Source organism: Sander lucioperca, chromosome 7, assembly GCF_008315115.2.
Source record: "Sander lucioperca isolate FBNREF2018 chromosome 7, SLUC_FBN_1.2, whole genome shotgun sequence".
In the NCBI taxonomy this organism is placed as follows: domain Eukaryota; kingdom Metazoa; phylum Chordata; class Actinopteri; order Perciformes; family Percidae; genus Sander; species Sander lucioperca.
Genome location: NC_050179.1, coordinates 1,371,761 through 1,393,632, shown reverse-complemented (window position 1 = coordinate 1,393,632; position 21,872 = coordinate 1,371,761). Strand labels below are relative to the sequence as shown.

Genomic DNA, 21,872 nt, shown 5'->3' with positions numbered 1-21,872 from the left:
AGTCAGTGGAATGCTAACAGGAGGTGATGGCTTGGTAGCATCAAAATGGCGCCATAGGAGATACGCGGTAGCTTAACCCCTTGAGGATAACCACCTTTCTTTGTCATTCTCTTCCTGGTGTCTTGCTCATTTGGTTGGCGACTAAGGGCCGTTTTACAGTCGCCGCAGCCGAGCTGTTTTGAGTGCGCGTCCAGATGTTGTGCACCACTCTTATTTTTTCCAGCGGCGCGCGACAAAGCGGAAACAGGAAGCATGGACGAGTTCGCGGACAACCGGATGCCAGGACTCTCAGAGTCACTGCAAGTCTCTCTTGTAAACTTACTGGGTTAAGAGGAGTTCTTTTTATGGTGAATGAAAGGCTTGATCCGACAAAGTAGGTCATTGAATCAAATCGAAGCACTGACGTCAATGCTGCTGCCAGTTCTGCCGTTGTTTACCTTTTTCTTCTTTTTCTAGTCCGTAGAAATAGCAAAGTCAGTAGCCTTTCCTCATTAGCGCCACCTCTGTTCAGGAGAAGACTGCAACTAGTGTCGCGAGTATAAACAGTTACAGCGCTCCCTTGACGTCACATTGGCGTGCGACAGGTCGGCTGCGGCGAGTATACCGCACGTTTAAGAAGTGGGCTAGTGTCACATGCTCCACTCGTTGCTAAAGATTTTCTTATTCACATGGCAAGTGGCTCAATCTGTGTAATAAAATGGGGGGGGAAACTGAAAGTTGGCATGATCCGTATTTCTGTAGGAATACTTCACAGGGATTTATGAAGGTTGTATTACGGGAAGCAGAGAGGCTGGTTTTATTGATATTTCCTCTGGTTTGGATGATTGCACTAGGCTAAATGCATCGCTTTGAGAAGCATTTCATAGACAGTTTTCCTGTGGCAGACTGCAAACCCACTGCATCACAAGATAATATATTTATCAGTCATTTGGACAGATTTAAGACAACTGCATGCTGTTCTGAATTAGCCTGGTTCGCTTTTATGTTTGCTGCATCAAGGGATGGGCCTCAAGTATTTTTTTCATTTAAGAATAGTACAAAATCACAACGCTTTACAATGAGAGTGTGTGGTTTTACAGTCTTACATATAACATTTCTGCAAAGCTGTAATGTAATTCAGGTGTGCAACAATAGTATACATTTGTGGAGTACATTTAGCTGTGTAATTCAGTACAAGCCGACTAAACAAAGATTATGCTACACTGCCATTAGTAACAACAGTACAAAGTTACAGAAGCGTAATTCTTCACTAGTATGTTGTTGGCCGAATCTGACCTGTGACGATTTTCCTGCATGTCTTCCCCGCTCTCCCCTTTCATATCTCAGCTTTCCTGTCCAATAAAGGCAGAAATGCCCCCCCCCCCCCCAAAAAAATAGATTACACATCACTACTACACCACACTGTTGATACTTATACGATAAATAAGCAGAGAAAAATACTTGTCTAACTTTCATTTTCACAGCGTTTTCAAACCTCCCTCCAAAAATGTTTGCCCAGGTTTAGCCTACGTCGCTAAATGAAAGAACTATTATCAGCTTTGTGACAGCCGGTTGTTAGTTTTTACGGTGAAGGCTTCCTTCATCGAAGAAGAGTAGCAAACGTGGAGATGAGCGTTAATTGCCATGTGTTGTCACTAGCTGATCACGACAATGCCGTCAATGTAAAGATTCACTGGGCCATCTTTGGTTCTTGGTGTTAAAACATTCCAGGAGTAGAACCATCACTGCTCTGGGTTTTCATTTGGCCTATTCCTTTAAAAGTGCAGACCTTTTGATGTTCACCCAACCTTGGCTTTTACTTTCAGCTACCAATTATTCATTTTAAATCACAAACTTATTTTGTACTTCATGTCAAGAACTCAAGAAGTGTGGCCGGGTCGGCTCAGTGGGTAGAACAGGCGCACATATACGTAGAGGTTTAGGCTTCGACGCAGAGGTCCAGGGTTCGAGTCCGACCTGTGACGATTTCCTGCATGTCTTCCCCCCTTTCTCACCTAGTTGTCCTGTCCATTAAAGGCAGAAATGCCCCAAAAAAATATATTTAATCTCTCAATGTCATCTTGGACATGTTTGCCCCTGGCTGTGGCACAAAACTTACCGTTTTATAACTAAAGGCCTACTGTATGTATTAGCTAAAGATCAAATTACCTATAAAACTATAAAAATTAACATTATGGTAAATGTCTTGCTTAGTTATTGCATGACAAGAGATGGTCATCATCTTTACCAATGGCTATACGGTTCACTCAATTTATGCACAGGATGACAACTGTTTCCATGGTCACAAATTCAACAGTGAAGTCACCAGTCACCCAGCTTTCCTCTCACAGACTCAGGAAAGCACACGTTATAGTTTCTAGGTCAAATAGAGCATGGTGACCTACGTATAATTGTTCCTCCAGATCCGACATCATACAGTAATTCCCCTCCTTCTTACTTCCCTGCTTCTCTTGGTTTTTTTTTTCTCGTCCTCTGCTCTTTCTGTGAAAGAAAGAGTTCCACATGTACACCCTAGATCTAGAAATGAAAGATCTTTACAAACATACAGGATGTAATTACAAACTTTACATGTGATACCATAACGTTTCCTGGCAATTTTGCTTCAGCAGTCTCTCTCTCTCTCTCTCTCTCTCTCTCTCTCTCTCTCTCTCTCTCTCTGCACTGCAGTTGCTGGCAAGTTCAACACAGCAAGCTGCAGGCCAGCAAAGTCCTGGCTAATTACCAGTGCAGTCTGTTGCCATGTGAAATGTGATCTGTGTGGGATGACAATATGGCCATTCATTATTCATTAGAGCTGGGAGCCAGTTGCAGATCAATGGGTAGAACCTATCAGAAGTCAAACAGTGGGTACTTTTGCTCTCGCCAGGCCTGCAGTTTGACCAGAAAGATCTTTTGGAAAGCAGCCGGTGGCTCACCCTGCCTCTCCGCTCACTGGCCTCCCCCAGCATTATTTGGCTGTGTGGAGAGCAGTGGAAGCTGATTTTGCTGGTCATTCGATCGGGCATCGAGAACCGATTCCTACTTGGAATCGTTTCAAAGGTAACGATTCCAGTAGAATCATTTCTTTATTGGAATCGTTTAGAGGATTTGGTTTCAAATCCGATCATCGTTTCCCAATTTCATATGCGCAAGTTTCGGTTTCCGAAGCGGCCAGGCACTTGTTGCGTTGCAGTAAGCAGCGCTCTAGTGTGGCTTTATTTTACATTGAAAAAGCCATGTAAAACTGCAAACCACCACTGAATCAAACTTTCCTCTTGCTCTTGTTTCTAACTTGACATATTACGATTTTTGTTGATTTATTTTATGAGTTGGCTCCTGTTTGTGCATCTACTGAAATAGCATCATATTTGGGATGTATGCAAATTTACTGTGTTTTTAATTGTATGTATATGGGGGAGGGGGATCAGTTGTTGTTAGAGCAGTTAGGCTTGGGAGTGATGTATTTGTGAATGTATTTTGTGTTTTCTATTTACTGTTTAATTGTTTTAAGGACCCCCTCGAAAATTAATCTCAAGGGGTTATCCTACTAATAAATACATCTAAAAAAAATACATCTTATTTGTGAAAGTAGGCACGTGACCCGTTTCAACTCCACCCCTCAAAGAATCAGAAATCGAGAATCGATAAGAACCGGAATCGTAAGGAAGAATCGGAATTGGAATCAGAATCGTTAAAATCCAAACGATGCCCAACTCTAGTCATCAGTGGGTCAATGATAACAGACTGCCGCATTTTAAAAACTTTTAATATAATTCTTCCACATGGTCATCAGTGTCCATACTGATCTTTTCTGATACATTTAATAATAATAATATTTTTTTAATATAGTCAGCTGTTCTGCCGATAGCTGTAGTCTCATTTACGTTATAATGTTACATATAATGTTTTCCAGTTGTCTGCCATTACCTGCATCAAACTGGTAGGTTGTGATGTGAAGGTTCCATAGTGGGAGCCTGTGAATGGACATCTGTTAGTGATTTTGTGTTCTCTTTTTTGAGTTTTACCAAGGAAGTTTTCCAGTGCAGAGCAACAATGTCATGTGAAGATACAAGTGAAAATATCCCATGGTAGTGTTTGAGGATGCTTGTCAATATAATTCATGTATTATATTGTTTTATATTGATTTGCTTTAGATTTTGTGATCCATTGCATAGCCTTTAAAGGATGCCGATAACATTAAATTTTTTTCTAGTTCCATATTAAGTATCTTTGTCTTATGAAATATCTAGTCATTTAGGTCTTAGGGAAAAAATGTAAAACTAAGACTTGTAACCACGTCAAACTAATTTAGCATTATTTAGGCACTTAGAGAGCTTCTGCAGCTATAAAACTGAGAACTCCAATATCACGCAGACTGTGATCTGACAAGAAACCGTTGTTGGTACACAACACTAGCCTACAGTGAACTGTATTTATTAGACTTAGTGCTTACAGTTTAAGCACTAAGCCTGTCAGTGTTGGGGCCAGCATTGTAGCCATATTGTGCTGAGCCCAAATCACTATGTGCTCTGATGAACTGCAGCTGATTATTTATATATTTATCAGAGCAGATGGTGCGGTTCAGCCCAGCCACTTTTCAGCTACTCAAAGGCTGAATTGTTTTGTTTTGGACCTTTTCAACATCACAGCAACTACTTAGAAACCTAACAGTATTTCACATAACCCGGTACAAATATTTCCCTTTTCTGCTCACATAAGAGAGCTTAACCTAGCCCAGTAGACAGTGTTTGTTCTCCCAGGACCTAAAGCCTGAGTTGGAAGGGAGGATCCTCTACTGGGAGGATACAGAGGCAAAGAAGCAGAGCGTGCTGAGTGACAGTCCTCGGCCTCTCTGGTTACAAGTCTTTGCCTTCCTGTCTTTCGAAGAAAATCAGGACTGCAGAAAGTGAAGGAGCGTACCCAAATTGTGTGTGTGTGTGTGTGTGTGTGTGTGTGTGTGTGTGTGTGTGTGCGCGCATGCGCACACTACTATGCACACAGAGTAGTGCAGGGCTCACATCAAAATCCACTCTTTGAAATTGGTCATACCATCATAGCCATGAATTTTGGGGAAACTCAAACTGAGTTTGTGTGGTTGTTGTGAAGCTTTTACTCTATGAACTTAAGTCCTTAAATCTGTCAACAGTAGCCCGACATGCTACAAATCCCTGAAGACTTAGTGAAAATGTTTAGGAACATCGGCTTCCATTGTAGCTAACTGTACCTTTTTAACTCAGATTCCCCCATTCTCCCTCTGTTACTTCTCTTCCTCTTTCTCAGTTGTACTCCTGTACTACTCCCCCTCGCCCTTATCCTGCTCCCCCACTTCTTTTTTTCTCCCCCCCTTTCTCTTATCTTAAAAAGTATTCCCTCAGGACAACAAAACAAGGGTCACATGAATATTTGATGAAGTGCAGGCATGACTTCAGTCAGGTCTCCATTTTAATGCTGTTGTTTGGCCAAATTAGACCATAAATTCATTTTAGGTAGATGTCGGCAACCTCTTTATCTACAAAACATTAAGTTGTACTTTACTTTTAATGTGCTATTAGATCACAGGCAAGATTTGGATTAACATTCAAACTTAGATTCCATTTATAACATTCACTTTATTGATTTAAATCTATTCTTTAATCTTTTACTGTTTGATGTAGGCTAAATTCAACAAGTAAGTGCACCGGAAAGCAACTTGCGTAGGTTTACTATAAAGGCACCCCTTATGAAGGTTTTTTTTTTTTTTCTTGTGGGGGGGGATGCTTGAGCTTTGGCAGAGAGATTGATCTATTTGAACTCCACTGATAAAAACAATGGGATCTTTCCCAACTTAAAAGCTTCCCCGATAAAGCAAATGTCAACACAGCCATATCTTGATTGTCCGACTGCACTCAGCATACGCAGCTCCTGCCAACTGAAAAGAGCCAGTCACGCGAGGGGCTTAGCTGAAAACAGAACCATGTGTGGGGTTGTAGTTAGCTAGCAATATTACCAAAAGACTCTTTCTTCTCTCGCTTCTTTTTTTTTTTTTTTTTTTTTTCAAATTACTCAACCATTAAATAACTTTTATTGTTGTCGCAGTAAGCAGTCTGGCAAACATAGGAAATGATATCATTAGAGGGCTCTGTAATTGGTATCTCAAGTTTCTCGACACACATAGGAATGTATGTGTGCGTTATTCTGCGTGGTGGGGTGCACGTGCACGCCCAAGGACACGTCTGTGTTTCACAGCTGCTTGGCTGATACTATTGTTTGCATGCTATAGAGACTTAAGTTAAAGGTAGGGTTGGTTCTTATAAAATGCCCCAAAAATCAGTATTGAATAATTCAGTTGGACTTCATGTCTTTGTGGTGTGTGTAATTAGTTTTTACTGAGATCCATACAGCTTGCCTTTTGCTGTATTCTTATATTTGTTGTTTATGCTTTGTTCTCATGTTTATGCTTATATTTTTTTGTTTTGTCTTTCAATATGAAGCACTTTGGGTTTACATGTAAATAGATAATGCTATGAAATATGCTATATAAATAAAATTGCCATTGCCATTTTGCTTGGAAGCACTGTCTCTTTTCCAAAAAAAAAACAAAATAGCATACTCATCCATTCACCAGGCAAATCATATTTGGGCTTCACCCAACCACTTGCATTAAAGCAGATGGAGATGTCCTTTCCGTGTTTGGCAAATGCTGCTGTGAACATCATTGTTTTGTCTGTCAACCCTCACGTGCCCAAATATTTCACTGTGTTGAAGGACAGATTTAGTTTTAGGCTAATTGTCTTGTTCTCTTTTTCTATATACAGCATGTAAGTACAGGGTCTGGTTGAGCAAAGGAGACAAGGGGAAGGTATTTTCTATGATTCAATTTCAGACATCAGCAAAGTGCTGTCTACAGACAGGCGTTATTAGGTTAACTCTTTTTCAGTCCTGGGATCAGTAGTCATAAGAGGACAGATAAGCCAAAATCACATTTTACCTTACTTGGAGGATTTACATCTGTTTGTGTTAGGGGATTATCAGGCCGTTTTTTGGCAGTTTACAGATTATCTGTATCTGCGTTTTAGTTGCCTGATAACCGATAAAGTTAATTCATTAAAACGGGTGCTACTTTGGCTCGGCTACAGCTCTGTATCTGTCCCTCTGCTTCGGTTTCACTCACCACTGAGTCTGACTTAATGTCCTGCCCACAACTCTATCTGACTATCTTTTACTGGGTATTATGTTGAAAGTTTCTAATTTATTAAATAATTGCTCAAAGCATTTAAACAAAGTTTTGTGTTAGAGTTTGTAACATTCCAAAATCTTAATTTTGACTTAAAGATTTTCATTTTTACTGTTAATGCATATCGGTTCCAAATATTTTTTGTTGTTTGTTGTGTTAATGTTTCATTAACTACTAATAATCGGTATCGGCCTTGAAAAACCAGTATCGGTCGAGCCCTGGTTTGTGTTTATTGTTGCAGGCTATATTCAAGTCGTCCTTATATGCAAAGTAGAATATTGTGTGTTGTTATCATTCTGTTCATATCATTCTAGTGAAATATCATTCTACTATTTTTTTAGAGTTTACTCTGTAGATTTTACATTCCAAAAAGAGAATACATTTTTTCAAACTTTCAAGACTATATTCAGAACTACAGTATTGAAAAATCTGTCAGGTCTTGGAAGTAAAGAACTAAACTAAATCTAACTAAAATCTTGCATAAAATTGTAATAGATAATAAACATCCAAACATTGATACCTATATTATGTTATGTTCATAGTCCCAAAGCAATATGGTTTGGCTAATGATTTAGATATAAACGAGAACGAGTTGCACTGCAATAAAGGCAATAGTCAAAGCAAACCATTTCTTGCCCTCTATATTATGAGATGTATCTAAACATATTCTTACTCATTTGATTGTCGGAGGAGGCTATACAACAAAATCCCCCCACTGTGACTGCCCTTTAAGAAACCAACTCTTTGCATTCTGTAAAGGTTAAATTAAACAGAAACAAAGATTAAGCAAGCAAAACCAAAATGTGCCACTGAAAGAAACACTGCACATATAGAAAAAAACATGTTTCTTCTGCCATCTTAATTTGCACGTGTGCATGTGTTTATTCAGACACACTGGGCCTTGGTAGAGCTATTCTAAGCAGTCAGATGCATAATGTATACTTAGTGGAGAGATTTGATGATCCAATATATGATCTCATTTGCCAATATCCATCCTGGGTATATGGGTTAGTGCTATTTCAGATGCCTGAAGTCTCTCTACCATCTCTCTACTCTGTTCTTTCTCTTTTTATTTTAATATAGGGATTTTGAAAAAGAACATCAGATCAGCCAACAGCAGTAATAATCCCCTCCCTTGTCAGAATCCTTTTTGCATGATTGCTGGCAGTGATCCAAGCCTGCAACCAGATGAATAAACGGAAGCGCAACAAACCAACCAAGCCACAAGAAGGGCATTCTTTTTGTCTCATCCTATGGACAAGTGGATTTTCACTGAATCAGCTGTTTTAGATGGAAAAGAATTAAAAAGTTTACAGCAAAAAGATACTCTATAACATCTTGTAGAGAACAGCAAAGGTAAAAATGGTGCCAGTCACTGCTGTGCACCGTGCGACTGATTATTAATAGAGGTAGTTACTTAATAAAATAACCAACAATTGAATGGAATAGAATACGTTTTATTGTCATTGGACAGCAGCTGTCCAATGAAATTTTTCCGCAACTCACCCTCAGTGGTACACAAATAAAATGGCATTACCCTCATAAAGGCAAAAGACACAGAATAAAAACAATGCATATAGTAAATACAATAATAAAAAAGTCAGATATTGCACATTTGTATTTGCAGAAAGGCTGCTATTGCACCATTATTTATTTACAACTACATGTTCATAAGCCACATAGAGTAGAATGTCCAGAGTAAAATGGCTAGTGACTTGTGGGATTAGTTAACGTGTCAGTTTGGACAAATGCAAATTTAGTTTGGTGCATGTACAAGGCAGCTATTCATTAGACCAAGTCAAGGCTAAAAGACACATCATGGCCTAATGAATGGAAATGGAATCTCATTAGCCTGGCGTTTTTCATGTAATGAATAAATGAAAATCTCTCAGGATTTATTCTTCAGTGTTGTCAGAGTAATGAGGATGTGCCATATTTTTTTCATTCATGAGATGACAGGTTATCGTAACTTTTTTTCTGAGGAAGCAGAATAATATTTTTTATTTAAAGTGGCTTTATGTAACTTTCAGTTTGTGTTGATTCTAGCGGCCCCTTTGGACAAAGGCGGTAGTGTTTTTACCACACCTGCTGTCGTAAAGCTCTTTTCTTTATGATGCTGTATTGCCCACTGTATTACCGAGTTAGCGTTACCAGGAGCGAAATTACGAATCCCACAATGGCCACGCCAAGACTCGCCCTACGAAGCAGCTCGATTGGTTGTGGTTAGGCATTTGACCTCGAGTGGTTAAGGTTAGGATAACCAATTTGTCAGGGGATAGGACCTGAACAAATGGGGTTACGTTACATTACATTACATGTCATTTAGCTGACGCTTTTATCCAAAGTGACTTACAATTGCTATATATATGTCAGAGGTTGCACGCCTCTGGAGCAACTATGGGTTAAGTGTCTTGCTCAGGGACACATTGGTTGATGTATCGCAGTGGGAATCGAACCCCGGTCTCCCACACCAAAGGCATGTGTCATATCCACTGCGCCATCACCACCCATAAAAGGTTACCTTGCGTAAGCATGGACGCCTGGCCAATAAATGCTATTGAAGGGCGGGTCTTGGCGTGGCCATAGTGGGATACGTAATATCGCTTACCGGGAGGTCATATCGTTGCGATGAATGTTTTGCTCAGACAGAAAATCATTCATTTACAATAGGAGAATACGTTACAGATGCATCGTCACATTTCAAGTGTTGCATACGGTAACTTAGCCTACTTTGGATGTCTCGTGAGATAAACCGGGTAATTTTATCCCTGTCACTGTGTCACGAGCCAAAGCATTAAGAGTTTGTTGTAGCAACGAACGATATAATAACTTACATAACTTACAGCGCATTTCATGAAAGCTAAGAACGCTTTACAGGGGGACAAGGGAAAAGAAAAGAGTCGGCCAACACAAACACGGACTGAAAATAAATAAAAGCCGACGCTAAATGGAAGGGGGGCGTAATTTAATGTCGGCTACTGATGTACAACCACATCTCACATTGTACAGTTATTTTATGAATAAAATAGCTACATACCTGAGGACCAGTTCGGGGTCGGGTTTGAATCATTTAAAATCCCGTAATTGTCTCCGTCTGTTAAAAACCTGACACAGATTGACTCTGGCGCCTGTCGTCTGTCACTTTCCCTTTTGGCTTTTAGTTAGTTTTTCTTCGTTTCATTTACTTTTTTCTTTGATGGCCCTGCCCCAGTATCTGCCGTAACTACAACTGATTTTCAATTCAATTCAATTTTATTTATAGTATCAAATCATAACAAGAGTTATCTCGAGACACTTTACAGAAAGGTCTGTAGGTAGGTCTAGACCACACTCTATAGTTTACAAAGCCCCAACAATTCCAATAGTTCCCCCAAGAGCAAGCAACAGATAACTTCTAAAATGAAATTAGAATACAATTAGGCTGCCTAGCCTATATAAAGAAATCTCCTGCTACCCTTTACCTGGCTGGATACACTAACACAGGCTTTTTTCGGTGTTACACCAAAATCTGTGACCCGTCAGAATGTGTTACTCTAGAGCTAGTCCAGTAATTTTATGAAAAAAGGTAGGACAAATTGCAACAGAAGCAAATTCAACTTATTTTGTATCCTCAATATGTCCTGAGTAAGGAAAAAAAAGCCCCGAAGAATCCCATTAGGGGAAAGTTTTGAAAATGACCCAAATATAGCCTATTTATACGGTCATTAAGCCGGTCTACCTGTCCTGAATCATTTTGTGACTTCGCAGGAAAAAGGCATTAATTAAAACTATATAAAATAGCGTTCTTTTCACTGTTAGTCTCGTTGGCTGTTATAGGTCATTTATGATGATCAGATGAAAAATTACACAGTTTCAGAAACATTAAAAAGTTACATAGAGGACGAGACACCTTATTTTAAAGTTTCTCACTTTCTATCATTGCTAATGCAGTAACAGCCTGACCCTGTTTCTGTAACTAGGATATATTTTGATGATTGATTGAATGATTGATGTATTCCTGAAAAAAGAAAAGTTGACTGACTGGGGGAGTGAGACTAGGAAGAGAGAAGAAAAACTGTTCAGGAACAATGTCATTTATGTGAGCCGGGCACTTAACATGTATGCTCTCGGGACCTGATATTTAAAGGTGTCCCTCTGCAAGGGTCTAATTGCCAAGTCTCACAGACAGGCCCAACAATGAGCGGCCAGCCGAGTGTGACACACTCATGTTTCGGGAGACAGGTGGCAGCGCTGCTTAGTCTTGAACGCCTTTGTCAATTTCTGCTTACTGTAATGTCAGCCACAATATCAGTCTGGTCTCACTTGCTCTGTGCCTGGCGGCTGTCTGTCGTGCTGAGCTTTGACTGTCATTACCTAAGGCCCTGTTTACACAATACGCTTGCGGGTGAAAACGTAGGAAATATTTTATCAGATGTGCTTTTTCGTTTAGTCGGCGATGGCATTTTGTGGAGTGAGTGGAAATCTTAAAAATGCTCCACCGTTGCATTCCCATCTAAAGGGTAAAAACGCACTGTGCGTGTGTGTGCCGTGTGCCGTGTGTGTGTCGTGTGTGTGCCACGCGTGTGTGTGTGTGTGTGTGTGTGCCGTGTGCCGTGTGTGTGTGTGTGTGTGTGTGTGTGCCGTGTGCCGTGTGTGTGTGTGTGTGTGTGTGTGCATTGTTTGGAGCAATAACTCCACCTCCTCGTCTGTCCAGACAAAATTGTCAGCTTTTGTTGTTCGCTTCGCGCTACTAGGGAGAGAAGTAGAAGGAAGGTTCTACGCAGGCGCGCGGACTTGGTGGTGTTGTGTGGCAGTGCTTCACACTACCACCTAGCCGCCTGGCGTGCATACTACATCGAATTTCACACACTTTTGCGTCACCCTATGCACGCAGATTTACCCCCCAAAATGCTCGTCTAAACGCGGAAGAAAAAGTGAGAACGCAACGCCACTTTTGCGTTTTCTCTTCAGATCGTTTCCGTCTAAACACAGCCTAAGATTAGCCTTCAAGCATTAAGACCATGCCTTCTTAATTATTAACATTAACCAGCGTGGTATTTCTACAATCACAATTCAGCTTTGGCTAAGCACTGTTTGGGATTTCATTTTATTTTATAGGTTTCTGTTTTTATTTCTTTTGAAATCATCCATTTTAATCAATTACTCTGGTGATATTTTGAACTACAGCATTGATTCTAAACACTGTGCTTCATTGTGAAAGAGAGCATTGATTTTTGGTTCTACTTTGTATTTTCTGTCTGTCTGTGTAGCTCCTAAACTACCATCGTCATCATTCTCACAATCGTCATCATCAGTACAATTATCAGTATTATCATCAATCGCCTGCCAATAATAGTCTTTATCTTAATAGATGTTTAGTCATCCATTCATGCATATTTAATTGTCCTAAATGTGACTATAAATGAAATAGTCTGTCCACTGTAAGCGTGTGCTGAGATGAGCTGACATTTTGGGGTCATGTACCACAGTATGACCTCAAACATCGGCATGTTCTTTTAACAACATGGTCTCCTACCGAGCTTGTCTGTGTAGTCCTTTTCTGTTCTTTTATATGTCTGTCGCACTTGAAATGTATGTTTATTTACAGCCAAATGGAAAGTCAAGTGCAAAGTTGAGCAGTGTATGTATGTATGTTTCGGAGAACAGAGAACCACAGGCACATTCACGTTGACCACTCACCAATTGTTCCATACTGTGCTTGGACTGACACAGTTGAGATTATGATTCCAGTTTATACGTCGTCTTTTTTTCACAATCAGCTGTAGAAGATTTGACAAAGCACAGCACACCAAATGCTTTGGCTTCTTCTTTCCATGCTTTGTTCTTCTGATTATGCATAAACGCCTCATAAAGCCAAGAAATCAGGCCATCCAAAAAAATAGCCTGTATAGAACAGGCAACTTAGATCCTCCTATTAATGGTTAAGAACATTACTCGGTCTGCTCAAAGTAAGCTAAAAGTGTGTGCATGCATGTGTGCATCTGCCCAGCTGTGCGATACATCCCTGGGGGTTCAAACGCTTGGCACAGCAGACAAGGGAGTGTGTGTGGCAGTTTGGAGAATGTGCAGCACAGACTAGTCTTCAGAGAAGAAAGTCTTGGCTTTTCCTTTTCTAATGGGCTCTGTTAGAATAGCATGCTGACTCAATTAAGGTACCAGCGTAGGTTATAATTAAGTTGGGAGTTTTCTTCTTGGCCGTGCCAGGGGCGGTCTTGTTGTATGAAGCGATGCAGTAAATTGAAGCTGATGCTCCAGAAGAATATTCCTTTTTGTTGATGCTTTTTTATAAGTGATCTGTTCTGTCCTCCCAGTGTTAAAAATAGTCTTCTCCCTCAGCTGATTCTTTGGCTATTTTCAAGTGCGTATGAGTCTGCAGAGCATCTTACACTACAAAGAGTAATAACATTACCAGCTGCTGCTGAGTCACTCTGTAGAGGCTCTTGGTGGCTTGCTCCTGGCAATAATGGCACATTTAAAATCTTGCTCTGTTTAAGACTTACTTTCAAGGACAAATTCAAGACATGCGAGTCTGCGTTGAGCTTATTTATAGAATGATTGTGTGTTTTCGCTTTGATGTGGTCTGTTTATGCTTGTAAATCCTATCTATCTCACACATTATGGTTCCTTTTGATTATCTTTAACCCCAAGAAACATTAGATAGCATCTCTTTTGATGTAAGGTAAAGGTTTCTTTCGGCAGAACCATAAAACCTCAGATTGGGCTTTGAATATTATTGAATGAAACACATTTAAGCATGTAAAAGAGGCAAACTAATTCAGCCACATAGAACTGTTAAAAAGTTTATAACCATTAATTATTTAAGAACTATTCTTTTCCTTTCTCTTCAGCTCATGTAGCCTTTCTCGAATAGGCCTATGTTAGACCCATGTAGTGTAATCAAGGCCCAAATTAAATCATTTATGATACACTGTGTTATGCAACATGGAGAGAAAGGCCATTGGCAGTCAAATTAAGTCTGAAATAAGCCACATTTCTACAAAAAAAAAAAGGATAGGAGATGTTTTCCCTAGAGTGTATCGTTAAACAGCTCAAGTCATCGAGGTGCTGAGCCAAAACGACCACTCATTTGTTTTCTGAACATATGGTCAGAGCATGCATGTCAGCACATTAGTTCAAAACCGGAAGTGAGAAATCAGCTTTTATTATGATTCCACATTTTAGCCTTGCATGGTCTTTATTATCGTGTCTGTGTATCAGCCTATGCATATTTCTTTACTCCCTCATCTTATTGACATTTTCCTCAGGATTAATGGTTCCACTTTGTAGCCACTTTAGCAAATGGGACATTAGTTAGACTAGTGACTAGAGGCCTAATTTTTTCAACAAGCACAAAGTGAAGAGGTCAGTTGTCAACTTTTTACAGTTGCAGGTACTGTGATGTATGGTAAAATGAGTTGGCTTAATAACTAGTGTTTTCTGGTAAATCAACCTCACTATTCATAGATCGTAGATCTCAAATTCCATTTTGTATCAATAGTGTTTATTTAACAACATAACACCCTAAACCCACCACAATTTCCTCCTACAGATTCAATGAAGCGTCTTACTGTACTACAGTCTATGTATCACTCTGTGACCCAGAAGCGACCAGTGTTAGAACAACTCGGTTCACGATGAATGCTAATCCTATGAAACGTCCTTGTGAGCAACTTCAATATGTTTTGTTATTTCCTCACAGCTCGATGTTCATTTTGGTCATTCAAGGCCCGGGGAGCTTAACTCAGTTTTTTCAAACTAAAGCTATCCCATTGATGTAACGCCATTGTTGTTCATGTCCAGTTATACCACATAGCTTACAGTAGGGTGCCTGTCTGTCTGCCGTGCAGTCATGTTTAGTCTCATCATCCTGCTTTTCTGTTGAACAATTTGGCCACAGCATTTTTGCTAAAAGTGATGACATTATAGTTGATTGAATCTTAAGGCGGATATCATGTAACAGATTGACAGGTTGTCATGGATGGTAAAGCATTTTTTTTTCTTTTAACATTTACATCCAGATAATGTGGCGAAAAGATATATTTAAACTTACTTTCAGTAATAATCAAGTTTTGGTCCCCACATTGGTGATTAAAAGAAATCAGATTGAATGTGTGAATTATAACAGTTAATAGAAGTAGAATTGTAATCAGTCTAACCCTCATCCCTGTAATTGACCTTGTTTGAAGTCAGTCATGAATCTTTATTTCATTCAATACTAAACTGAAGCATTCTCGTTTGCAGATGAGTCTCTGTTGGACTCCACACACCACCCCATTGGATTTCATGTTCCAAGTTCAACAGGATTCAAACCATCAGCCTTACCAGCCTCACATTATACTGCCTTTAAGAGCCCTGACTTACCTGGTGCCCTGCCATCCATTTATAAACCAACCCATGACGTTAGGACATCAACAACACCTCAGCTAGGTCTTAATTCTGAGCCGAAAGAAACTTTCAACAGGCAGCAGGATGGTGCATCAGAGCAAACGGTGGCAATCATGACCACACTTCCTGCTCAGCCTCTTGAGCCCCCTAAACTGGCTTTCACCGGCCCTATGGCAGATCAATCTTATAGTAAAATCCTGGATGTGAACCAGCTGAGCCCCAGCAGTGCCCCCTTGGAGGAGAACAGACCAGCACGTGACATAAACATGCTACCCAACCCAGATACAATTCTAGCCCCTGGCTACAATGTGCCTTTCATCGCCCCCCACCCTACATCCCCTTCATCTGAACCCACTGAGGTCTCCCCAGAGGACTTCTACCCCACCAACACCATGGAATTTGACTTGGGGTCTGGGGACTACTTGGAGACAATGTCATTTTTAAATCCAGATGGAGAGGACTACTCTCTGGTCACCAAGGTGCCCTCTGACTCGTACGATCTGGAGGACTATACAGAAAGCTATGACACATCTTTCCCCTCCAGAGTTGGCATATTCCCTTCGTCCTTGAATCCTCTTCACATCTCACCATCTGCCAGCCTCACGACAGCGTACAGCACCATTGTTCCACTTAAATCCATTCAGCCTTTCTCTTCGTCCTCTACAATTCACTATACACTGGACCCTAGTACCACAGCTAACAGCGATTTACCCGACGCATCAGACATAGATTGGCCCGACACTTTCACGATTCAACCGACAGATGTTCTCCTACCTGACATGAACAGCCTGGAGTATTACAACACTCAGTTGACCAAGGAGAACAACAGTTCAGACACTGGAGCCGAACACAGAGGGAACGTTACCGTAGTGTCCATCAGTTCTACAGACATCACACCCACAACCAAATTGACTGAGGATGAGTCCTCCAGTGATATTTCAGGGTTTGAGCCCCAAGATGAATCAACCCCAGTGGTAACCACAGAGGAGAGTCCTCGGCTGGTCAATGCCTCTGAGCCTTTTCTGGATCCTTCAATAGTCCCAACCCACTTCTTTGATCCCTCTTCTTCTATCTGGAGTGGTCAGGTGTCCACCCCACATTGGTCTACACATACTCTAACTGTTGCCCTGGACAGCACTGTATTAACAGAAGCTATGCTACCCAGTGCCACACCTTCGCTGCCAGATGATGTAATGTCTTCCTCCTCTCTGACAGATGTCCATTGGTTTGTTGAGTCATTCCCATCAAGTACCATACACAGCACTCCTGTCTTAACTGCAACCATAGCCTTCTCCCCCGTTGCCACTGAACCCGCTGCCAACACCACGGCTGGTACGACAGAATTAACTCCCCGAGACTCTACTTTTACAACTGAACAAACCCTCAATATCACTTCAGTTTCCACTGAACCCATAACTAATGTCACTCTGGGCCCTCCGGCCGTAATGGGTGATCAGGGGGTGACTGAAGATGGAGTTGACATCCCAGCCACAATGACCTTGATCCCAACTAGCAGTGAAGCAGCTAATACAGTCTCTGCTGTACCCACAACTACAGCTGCCACAACTACTTCTTATCAAGCTACAACTACAACTACTGCCACCACTGAAGCCTCAACTAGTGTCAGAATCAACTCTACTGCCAGTGAAAAGACCACAACTGTAGCACCAACACCAAGGCAGTACCTCTGCAACCTTAACAGGCGTGCTTATTTAGTAAAAGTTGGTAAGTTTGACGTTAAAAAATTACAAACATTGTTTTATGTAATCCCCATTTATGGTGTATGACATGTTGGCAAATTGTAATTGAAAATTTGAATTTGAAATGTACATATATGAGAACTATAATAGGAATTATATATATATATATATATATATATATATATATATATATATATATATGGAATAAGTCATAATACCATGCTTATGCCTTCTTCTGAAGGTTTTCCTTCCGGTGCCACTGTTGGATATGCCAAATCTCAAGTGAGAGACATACTGAAAGGGGAATTCAACAAGTCTGTGGAGCTGCAGGTACATTAATCTCAACAGGGGTTAAGCTATTCTATTAATTTTAAGGTAATACCATGCGAGATGTTAACCGTCATTTGCAAAATAGGTCCTGGTTGGACTGTTGTGTAATGGCCCTCATATACTGTGTGTGTGTGTGTGTGTGTGTGTGTGTGTGTGTGTGTGTGTGTGTGTGTGTGTGTGTGTGTGTGTGTGTGTGTGTGTGTGTGTGTGTGTTTGCGTGTGCATGTGTGTGTGCGTGTGTGTACTGTATTTGGTTGAGTTTGTGTGTGTGTACATTACAGTGGTGCAGATAAACCATGAAGGCCAGACCACTTCCTGAGTATTTCATCAGTGGTTCTTTGATAAACAAACCACAGGAGTAGTCACATCAAGATCCACAAGACCACGATGACCTCTCGAAAACATCAGCTGTTTTTTTTAACACAAGTCATTAAACTGTGAATGAATGACTCAGGTCTAGGTGGTTTGTCTATGTCATATATTCCTGCTTTGTCTGTGAAGGTTGTGGACCCCCCACCAAAGTTTGTTTTTCGGGTGATGTCTGGTCCAGTTGTGTACACAGCCATATCTGTCATCAATGCTCTGCGAAGGTCTGGGCGCCGCTTCCTGTCTGTGTCTCCCAACTGGACAACACCTGACAGTAAATATCAAGTCCACACAGGTAAAGGACCTTTCAACAAGCTGTCTTGTGGTCAACATTTAAATTGTTTGGGCTAATCTTCACTAGTTTTTAAACTTGATCTAAAACTGTAAAACTTGTCTTCACTCCGTGCAGTGCTGCAGTTTGTTCCCAGTCACATAGATGTGCGCTTCTGTAACTTCAGTGAGAGCATTGAGAAAGGTTTGACCATGGCCTTTGCAGAAGTGCGTCGGCGCTCCAAGGACTCAACCAACTTCACGGTGCATGTAAGTGTGACCACAAGGCAAGGAAGCATCTGGAGCTCTGCATTTCAGATGTGATGTTTTCATTAGGATGCATTTCATTGTGGTTTCACACCTCAATGTTGAATGATCCAGTGACGATTCCAGTGGAAGCTGTAGCTTTACTAAACATTATCTGTCTGTCTGAAAAAGGAAAAGGTTTGGGTTTTTTTTGTCATACAAAGAAAATGAAAACTTGGATTTTTGCACTATTTGTGCAAGATTTGGTATTTATTTTCTGACTGAGCTGACTCCAGACTACTTCACCAGTAGATGACTGTGATTGCTGCAGCATAGGCTGATTTTGATTGGGCTATATTGCTTTGCAAGCAGGAGCCGTTATGTTCACAATTGTTGAGGCTTTTGATTTCAGTAAATGAAAGGTGGTGGAAGTGGTTGTCTGGGGAGTCAGAGAGAGCTAGTTGATTAAGATCACTGTTCGTGTAAAGCCTAAATGACTATGTTGGTTTGACTAAATTAGATTCATGCTTAATCCATCCATCCAAAAAATTTCCATAATTTATTAGGTCTGGGTGGCGTTATCTGCATGGGAAGCATAGTAGCCCAGACACCACTCTCCGCATCCATATTCTACAGTTTTTACTGTTGGATCTCATCTGGATAAGATGCCCAGTACACCTCAGTTGGCTCCTTCCAACACAAAGTAAAGTCTATTCTACTATAAGCTTCTTTTGGATGTCCGAGCACCGTGTGAGCACAGGCACCCTGCAAAGGAAACTCTTTTCTCACCAGCTGAATCCACAATCTCAGTCTTCCGGGAACTACACAAATGTTAGGACCAAAGCAATGGTTCAGAGTAGGGCTGTGTATTGGCAAGAATCTGGCGATACGATACGTATCACGATACATGGGTCACGATTCAATATATTGCAATATATTTCGATACTGTACGTAAGGCGATATATTGGGATTTTTTTTAAGTATAATTTTAGAAAAACTAATATTTAAAAAAAAGACATGATGCATGGTGCATAAAAGTCAAAGACGTTTACTTTAGGTAAACAATTCAGTACACAGAAAATCAAACTGCCAGTTTGGGATTGTGGTTCACAGGTTCTTAGTGAGCTAATTTTTATATGCTCAAGTAGGCCAAAGTTCAGCCCTAGTTACATTGTTAGCTTCTAGTAAAAAGTCAGGCACTGCTAGGCACTGCTAGGCACTGTTAGGCGAGGACACTAGTGGTGCATCTCAGCATAGCCATCTAGCGGTATGGGGGTTTAAACACAACATAAACGTGAACCACTGTCTTACATGAATATTTTTGCACGTAAACAAAAAAAAAAAAAAAATAATTAAAACATTTTTTTTTAAATCGATATTGCGTTTTTGAACGATTGATTTTTTCTCACACACCTAGTTCAGACACCTTCAAACTCAGGTCTTTCTTTACTATGACTGTACACACCAATCCTCCTTTTCACCTCATTCTCCTTCTTACCATCACTGATGAACAAGACCCCAGGATACTTCACTTGGATACTTTTATATGAATGAGTTCATGCTCTAGTTGTCGAGTATTAAAGAAGCTTACTGTTTGTTAATAAAGAGCTTTTTTGGCTATGTGGTAAATTGGCTTCAGTCAAGTTTTGTGTAATCCTATTACACTGATGCCTGTATTATTGTCTTTTAGTTGGAATAAATGTAAGGATTGATTTAAGCTTTTATTTATTTATGTTTTTATGGACAATTAGCAAATCTTGTGTTCCACTTTTCAGTCACTGAAGCCAGTGATTTTCAGATTAGGAACTTTTTACGATAAATAAGCTTTCCCAGAAACTACATCAACAGCAGAATGGAATATTCTTTTGTACATTCTGTTGTGTAATGGTCTGTCTGCTGAACAGTACATCTCTGTCTTAATTGTGTTTTAGATTGTAAACATCACCATGGCGGCTCCTAAATATCAGGAACAGCGGCTAGTGAGGCAGCCGGTGGACGTGACGTTCACTGTGCGAGGTTCAAGGGGTTATCTGATGGGGTCAGAGGTCAGCGACGCTCTGATGAAGCTCACCATGGTGGAATTCAGCTATTACATGGGCTTTCCTGTACTGCAGATTGCTGAGCGTGAGTACCACAGGGTTGTCTCTCTATATTTCCACTTCTTCATGTGTCACCTTTACTGTAAAAGCTGTGGTGCTTTCCTAATGTGTTCTGATGATTCTGATCACCAACAATGCACTTTGGTTAAACCTTACTCTGCTAAAACATGATTTTGTACTTTTTCTAACAGCTTTCCATTACCCAGAGTTGAACACCAGCCAGTTGCTTCGCTTCTCCTGGGTTAGAACAGGTATCGTGGTTTCAGTTCTTGGCATGATGGAAAGCTGCTACAGTTACTTAAATTTAAGACCCTTTGAGCTAAAATTTTCGGTTGTCTGTGTACATAGTGCTCCTGGGTGTGCTGGACCAGAAAGTGAATGAGAGAACCTTTCAAGCCAACATGGAGCGCCGGGTGGCCATGTTACTCGGGGAGGCAACGGGATTAGTCAGACGTGTTAAGAGAGCCACCCTTGTAGGCAACAGCAGTATTCAGGTACTGTACTCTATGTATAGTGGTTATAATCACAACTGCAAACTGCATACACACTGTTAATATACACAGTGCAAAATACATCATGCCTTACCAGAAATGTAAGTACTGTAGAGCAATTGCATGTCAGTTCTTTGAGTGGGAAAAGGCAACCGGGGTAGACAATTTCACCCGTATGAAATATAACTAAATAGCAATTAGTTGCCTTAAATCAAGTGACATTATTATCTTCTTTAAAATGTCTCAAACTTAATTAGACGCAAGTCAAAAAAGTCACCTTACAGGCAGATTTTCTTACTTTAAAAAAATAAATAAATCTACATTTTAAAACTCAACACTAAAGTATTGTTAAGACAGACATGGTAGTGTGCTTTCTCTAGAAAATTTACAAAAGAACTACTAGTTTAATTTCTTGTTCATTATACAACAAAACCTTCAAAACTCTTTAACAGGAAGTTTGTTAATGGATTACTCCCCAAATCTTGAAAAAGCTCCCTTCCTTGTGTCATTTATAGCATTATTCCCTGATGCAAGCTCTCTCTGCTACCTTGCCTGAGTACTGAGGGCTCATTATTATGTGAGCGTTGCAGTGTTTGTAACCACTGAAAGCCTTACTGCTTTACTAATCAGGCACTAGCTTTTGTGGGTTTGCTCCGCACCTGCTCAGCTCATCTCTAAGGGGACAGGATAGGGCTCCGTCTCCATGGCAACATCATCCCATTCAGCCGAGCGGTGAGCCACTCAAACACCATAACCTCATGAGTCCTTGTTCTTTCTCCTCTTCCTCATTTCT

The 21,872-nt window shown here is 40.5% G+C and overlaps 1 protein-coding gene across 5 annotated transcripts in view; it reads left to right on the top strand.

The window, feature by feature from the left end:
• The window catches only part of si:ch211-1e14.1 (UPF0606 protein KIAA1549), a 51,110-nt gene that overhangs the window by 4,475 nt on the left and 24,763 nt on the right, over nucleotides 1-21,872 (top strand). For all 5 annotated transcript variants that reach the window (XM_031282907.2, XM_036003164.1, XM_036003162.1 and 2 more), the window contains exons 3-9: nucleotides 15,434-17,302; nucleotides 17,519-17,607; nucleotides 18,109-18,268; nucleotides 18,383-18,513; nucleotides 20,421-20,613; nucleotides 20,780-20,839; nucleotides 20,937-21,082. In XM_031282907.2, coding sequence (XP_031138767.1) covers nucleotides 15,434-17,302; nucleotides 17,519-17,607; nucleotides 18,109-18,268; nucleotides 18,383-18,513; nucleotides 20,421-20,613; nucleotides 20,780-20,839; nucleotides 20,937-21,082 — 2,648 coding nt within the window. The remainder of the gene's footprint in view (nucleotides 1-15,433; nucleotides 17,303-17,518; nucleotides 17,608-18,108; nucleotides 18,269-18,382; nucleotides 18,514-20,420; nucleotides 20,614-20,779; nucleotides 20,840-20,936; nucleotides 21,083-21,872) is intronic.